Source organism: Barbus barbus (assembly GCF_936440315.1).
Source record: "Barbus barbus genome assembly, chromosome: 29".
NCBI classification, from domain to species: domain Eukaryota; kingdom Metazoa; phylum Chordata; class Actinopteri; order Cypriniformes; family Cyprinidae; genus Barbus; species Barbus barbus.
Genome location: NC_136757.1, coordinates 12779499 through 12786609, shown reverse-complemented (window position 1 = coordinate 12786609; position 7111 = coordinate 12779499). Strand labels below are relative to the sequence as shown.

At 36.4% G+C, this 7111-nt stretch overlaps 1 protein-coding gene across 5 annotated transcripts in view; it reads right to left on the bottom strand.

Moving 5' to 3' along the window:
• Positions 1–3300: 3300 nt before the first annotated feature.
• Positions 3301–7111, bottom strand: part of LOC306849261 (pre-B-cell leukemia transcription factor 3) — a 93137-nt gene continuing 89326 nt past the window's right edge. For 3 of the 5 annotated variants that reach the window (XM_079384173.1, XM_079384169.1, XM_079384170.1), the window contains one exon: positions 3633–4958. In XM_079384173.1, coding sequence (XP_079240299.1) covers positions 4866–4958 — 93 coding nt within the window. In that variant the 3' untranslated portion in view covers positions 3633–4865. Of the gene's footprint in view, positions 4959–7111 lie in introns of all 5 variants that reach the window. The other 2 variants (XM_079384171.1, XM_079384172.1) reach the window with 2 other exon arrangements.

Sequence of the window (7111 nt, the reverse complement as noted above, 5' to 3'; positions counted from 1 at the left end):
TCAGTGCCCACATTACATTAATATACAAAAACACCATTGCAACAAATGAGGCTATTGAAGTCTCACATTGGCAGCTAAATCATTCTAGTAGGATCAGAGGGGGAATTGTTTAAATTGGCTTTCATTATTCAAGGTCTGTATATGATTTGTGCTGCCCCTCTAATTACTAGGGGTACTGACCACCGGGAGCAGTTGACTGAGGCAATGCTAAATAGGTTTACCTGCAACAAGATTTGAAGGTCAAACTGTTTATCGCTGTGCCTCTCTCTCGGCCATCCAAGTAAAAAAACAAACAAAAAAAGACAACAAAAAAAGAAAGATGACGATGTCTTGAATTCGGGCTGATATTTTGCAGATGGTTTGGCAAGCTATTGAAACGCATATATAGTAGATCAGAAAACAGTTTACGGTAATTTAGGTGGTAAAATGATCAAAAAGAGTGTGTAATTTCTCATGGCATAATGATTAGCCCCATGTCTTCCAGGCATTAAACATTTAATACATTCTTCCTTTTGAACCATTAGTTCTTTCTCTGCATGCAAAAAGTCAATCAGGTCATTAGTCAGAACAGAAAGTGCTGTAAAACTCCTGGTGCATATACTAGCTGGTCTAAGAAAGCACTACTTTAGGTTAAGAGTGACACTTTAACTGCAGTGCATGACCTTACTCTGAGCTTGTTACTGGTTTAATCTTTTGTCAGCTAATACTTGGATTTGTCTGAGGAAAGTCAGAATTTGCAATGCTTTGTCGGGAAATTTGCTCTATTATCCAGAGTGCATGTCTTATCATTGATTTAGGGTTAGAAGTTAAGGTATTATGGCCATTTTGGACCATTTACTTCTAAACCAATCCAAACTCTCAGAAATGAATTTACATGGGTGAACACTTTTGCTACTTTAGCGTGCAGTTAGCTTACTTGCTAACCACCTACAGTTCAGTTCAACCACATACTGTATTTGTATCACACACCATACAGATATAAATCCAGTCATTGTCATTCTTTACAGCACAAACTAGATAGTTGTGTGTGTTTTTGAGTAAATGGACTGCTTTGCGACGCAAATATTACAGCTCGCTAGTTTTTAGTTATTTATATATATATATATATATATAATAGTGACAGAAGCTCTACAGTGCAACAGAAAGGCAGCAACAGGACAGGACACAGATAATAACGAATAATATACAAATATCCAGATAGGCAATTACGAAACAGCAAAAACACAATATATAATATAGACAATTATGTGTGTACAGGTCTGATATGTGCAAATTTGAAATGAGAAAAAATAAAAATAAGTAAGTGTGGTGGATAAATAATGTATAATAGTTGTGTGTTCTGCGTTTATTGTCAGGTGTTCATGAGATGGATTGCCTGAGGGAAGAAACTGTTCCTATGTCTGCTCGTTCTGGTGCTCAGAGCTCTGTAGAGTTCAAAGAGGAAGTGTGTGGGATGTGAGGGGTCCAGAGTGATTTTACCAGCCCTTTTGCTCACTCTGGATAAGTACAGTTCTTGGAGAGTGGGGAGGGTTGTACCAATGATTCGCTCAGCAGTCCGGACTACCCTCCGTAGTCTTCTGAGGTCAACGTTCTGTAGTCAAATAGTTGGTTAAATGCCACTTAAATTGTCCATAAGAAGATTTACAAATGCTGACATCTCACTAATCACTATTCTGTGTCTTTTTTCATTGGCAATCAATGTTACTGTTTAAGATTAATATGTTTAACATTGTTATTTTTTTTAAAGGCAAGTACCGCATTCATTCAGCTATTTTAGATAAGAACACCAACACACAAGCAAATCCCGTTTATTAGTTAAATTCAATTTTAAATGAAAACTCAACTGGTTTGAAATATAATCGGTCGGGACCGACACTTGAGAAGATGAGCACTAGAATGCACACTTGGAAAGAAAAATTAATTTATAGGATCATTTCAGCAGGTTCAAAATAATTCATGTTAATATAATTCATGAGAAAATGATTCATTGTTTTAATCAACTGACAGCCTTATGACACTGGAAGCCTTTACATAGTCATGGAAAAGATATCCATCCCCGCTCTTACATTAAAAATTAGGTGGTTTAAACCATCTACAGAAATTTGGAATAGATGTTCATGAACATTTTCTATTGATTGTTGGAGCAGAATTCAACAATGTTTTGACTGCATAAACTATAGAATGCATAGCAACTTTCAGGCCTTGATACTATCATACTAAACTGTCGCTATCATTCAATAATTTATTTTAATTAAATGAGGCACAAATCTGTACATAAATCTTCTGTTTCAGATTCTTACACATTATTATTATTATTGTTAAGACTTATTTAAATGTTTCTGTTCTCATGTCAGATATGTATGTATGCATGATGTACCAGTGCTTCTTAAAAAACACAACAAATTCCTCGTGTGTTTCGGCATACTTGGCGAATAAAGCTGATTCTGATTCTAATTGAGCTGCATATGTTCCATTTTTTAGCATTTTCCCTTACTTTTTGAATAGAGGATGCCTTTATCCGTTCTCTACACTTCCAGACTTTCATTAGACTCATTGTCTAAAGATCACATCCTGCTTATTTGTTCAAAAAAATAAATAAAAAAATTTGGGCCGGAGTGCGAATTCACAAACAGGCCAATTATAGGAAGCTATTCATTTAGTTGCATTTGTCAAAGGGCTCAGGCAACAATTAGTACTATTAATGCAATCTTGTCACATGTCGCCATGCCACATGGAATAGCTTCTCACAAGCTGTTCCATGGATCCCTATCAAACCAAATAATTCATTTGGCCCCAGCAGCCCTCACTATGCTAAAATCCCTCTCTTTCTCTTTGACAGAGAACAAGCCTGCAGGGGGAACCATGATTTCTATGAGGGGACTGTCAATTCTTCTTAGAAGCTCTGTCATGCGCATGTGTGGTTTGCATAGACATGTACTAATGCATTTAAGATATTGGCGTATGATTGTCTAAGTAATGTGACACAAGCACTTACGCTTTAGCAAAATGGGGTGTTGTGTTTAGTTCGGCGTGTGCTTGATTTGATACATGCGCGCTGGAGGAGAATAAATCTCTCACTTTGTTGAAATTGGCAAGAAGAGGTATTCATGCAAATGAACAAGACTCTGGTTTTGATATGTGCATGGATACACATGTATGTGCATAGAACAGAAGTACATAAAAATACAATGCAATTCAAGTCACCAACATGCTTGTGCTAAAACTAAAGTAAATAAATCTATTCTTGTTACAATCACCTCGAGTGCACCTAAAAAAAAGAAGGCAATATCAAAACACTCTGTCATGAAAGGAAAACAGTTTATTCATGTTTGAAATTACACATAACTACCACAAGGAAGACTTTTCAGTCCAGGGTGTAGTCTGGTTAGAAAGAAACACGAAACATCTTTAATACATTAGAACCACTGCCACAAATAAATTTTGTATGACTTTTTTTTATCAGTTTCAGAATCACATACGATACAAAAAAAAAGAGAAAGAAATTGTAACCCTGTCACACAGGGTTTTGAAATGTACAATTCTGAATACTGAAACCTCTATGCATTACAGGTTTTCTTTCTTTTTTTTTTTAATCATGGGTTTTTGTTTATTAATTTTTTTATTTATTTTTTGCATGAATTAGTAACAAGATGAGCAACATTCAAAATGTTCTTCAGTATTTACAACAGTTTTACTGTTTGGTGTTAATTTTATGATCGCATTTCCCCCTCCCTGTTCCAGCACAAAATTCCCCTCCACCAGCCACTGTACTCTCCATACTCTCTGTGTTATTTGTATTATTCATATTATGGTTATTTTTTTCTTTTTTAAAAGTTGCAACAAAGCAACTTCGTTTTCTTAGAAGGTTAAAATATACATTAGATTACATAAAGAGTGCGCGCGAGAGAGAGAGAGAGACAGAGAGAGCTAATTTCTTACAAGATGGAACCGAACCTAACAAAAGTAAAAAAAAAAAAGAATGCCAGAAAGTAAAAGACAAAAACGGAGGTGGTGGTGATTTTGTTGAGAGGTAGTCAGTGAGAGCACTAGAAGCTAAAGAAATGTTTTAAATCTATTGGTTTTCTATGAGTTTCAATGAGGTAATAAAGCTGAGTATTTATTTGTGAGATGTATAAATACTCTCAAGCTATGTCATATACAAGAACGTTTTTGAATTGAAAATTGCCAGAAGAGCGTCCAACAAGATATTTCCTTTTCACATCTTCTACACTTTCTTTCCTTAATCGTAGTGGACTGAATATCGATTGCGTTGTGTTTTTAAAAAAAGACATTAATTGGCAGGTTTTTCAAAAAATCACCCCCCAAAATGGAGTGGATTGCCTTCCATAGGTGGTCTTGTTTAAGTCATTGCTAGGTGTGATATTAATAAAAACTCAAAAAATATCAGCAATGAAGTCCCCAAGCTGCCTTCTGTAGCATTTAGCCCTGTTAAATGCATCATATGTATATACGTTTTTTTAAGTATCAGTTGTATTCCTGCACTAAAGCTTTGCCGACAGTTGGTTAGAACAATGGAGAGGGGTTATGACTGGTAATAAACTCAAAAGAAGAGGAAAAAAACCCTAATAACTCACATTTTGAGCTTGTACACTTCAAATGATAAAAGAAACAAAACATATGATTGGAGGAGAGCTTGTTAGTTAAAAACTGCAGTGGACTGATGTTACGGCTAAGAAATGTCCAGCTTCCAAAACACTGTGGAAAAGTACTGTGGATGATTCCATGAGGATGTTTCTGGAGTATCTGTGAGAGTCTATTCTGTGTCTCTGATTGGTCAGTCTGTGGTTTTGTAATTCTGTGATTGGTTGTCCACAGCTTGGGAAGGGGCCATGTCAATGAGGAGATCAGTTCGAGGTATCAGAGTGCACACTACCAGGGCCTTCTCTAGGGAAGATCACAGAGGATGGAGTCGTAGCATCATGCCATCCTCCATTACCCTGAAAACAAAACAGAAAAACAAAAGAAAATGTAATTCATTTCAGTGAAAAACAAATACACTTTTATACAATAACAAAACCCCCCAAAAATGTAAAAACATCAAAAACTTTAAAACATCATTAAATAACTGAGCACCTATACAAAAAAAATTATATATATATATATATATATATATATATATATATATATATATTCTCATTTAATATAGAATTTTTGCAAATTTTGTCATGTTAAATAGATAATCTTTCCTAGTATTCAAAACTTCACAGGAAGTGTGGGTGTTTATTTGTCTGCTTGTAGTGAAGTGTGTGTGTTAATCCTGGTGTGTATATGTGAGTGAAGCATGCATACATATGCATACTAATGCATAAAAAAATTAATAAGAAAGACTGTCTCCTCTGATCCACTGTCTGACATGCCGACGGCCATCTTGCCACACTAAACCCACTTTGGCTTCTCCCTCTCTCAGTCCCTGCTTCCCTCGCTCTCAAAAAACAAATTCACATAAACGTTGTGGCCAATGGGAACAATTGCTGAAATCAATGTCTAATCAGATTTCAGCGGTGGGCCGACAGCTTGTCGCTCCATATTTTGATGTCAGTCAAGGGGAGGGAGGCCGGGGCGGGAGGGGTAAGCTGGAAGGATGCTGAGTGGAAGTGACGGTGCAGGCCTTTCCTCCACCCTGCTCGCCTGAGTGCTCCCGACTCAACGCCCGGCTCTCAGTGGAGACTGGCTTTAGCTGGATTTCTTCCCTCCAAAACAGTTAAATCCCCCACCTAAGTCAACCCTCCCTCTCCATATCAACACAACAAATTGTTAGAGGATGCCATCGGTCCCAACTAGGAGGTTGTGATAGGATCGCAGAAAAAATACCAAATTATTTTTTGGTTACTATTTAAAAATATCTGGTCCCATCAAACACTGCAGTATTAAATGTTTAATTATTTTGTAGAAGTAGCCAACCTGAGGAAATGCCCTCATTCTTGAAAACCACAAACAAACTATATAAGGTAAAGGAAAATGTCAGACTACATTAAATATAACAAAACAAGGATAAATATGGTGAATCAATGGCTTAATAAGTAAAATATAATACATTATATAAAAAAAGTATGGTGAATCATTGCTTAACATAATAAAATAAAATAATAATAATAAACAAACAAACTAAAACAAAACACAAACAAACAAACAAATACATAAATAAAAATGAACGGTGAACATGGCGAATCATTGTCTTCATAAATAACAAAATTATACAAATAATTATACAAATAGTAAACATGGTGAATCACTGTTTTAATAATAATAACTATGCTTAATTTGACATTTTATTTAACTTTTTTGTACAATGAACATTTAAAGGAATTATCACTTCATGTGAAATCTGGATCCTGAAGCAATATCAGTTGAGAACTACTGCCGTATGCTGATTTGCTAATGAGGTGTTTGGTTATCAAAACAATCTGTCTGCATTTCTATATAAAAAATCATGGGGAGATGTTAGTGCCTGTGCCTGTGCCTGCGTGTGTGTGTGTGTGTGTGTGTACAGGGACTATTCAGTGGCGGAATTAGGATTTTGCTGATTTTGAGTTCCTGGAACAGGTCAATAAATAGATTGTGCTAGTCTCCTCCAGCCACAATGTCTGGACTGATGCTGAAACGCGAGCGTTATGAGGAAGTCTGCTGTACCCTGATGACATGGATCACTCGCATTCAGCCTGAGACACACACACACACTTGTTGTAATGATAGAGTGAGTTCTGACTTGAGCAGTGGACCAGAGTGAGAGAGTGTGAAAGTGTGGAGTTTGAGCCTGCGAGAGGCTGACACTTCATCTGCACAGCTACAGGCCACAGAGGCCTCCAAACACACACAAACAGCCATCTCAGAATTAGCCACAGATACACTGCCATGTTTGGGCCCAACTGCTGTAAAAAAAAATCGAGCTTACATTTTGACTTATGACATTTATCGTTGTGTGCTTTGCTAGAGTTAATTCATGCAAATGGAGCTCTAACAGTCATCAGAAAGTACACATATGACAGCTCAGCTCTATTAATTACCTCACTGCAAATTATTCCTCCATCTGATTGCATCTGTTTCTCAATAGAAAGTTATTTGTTTTGCTTTTGGAAAGCTCATTTGTCTT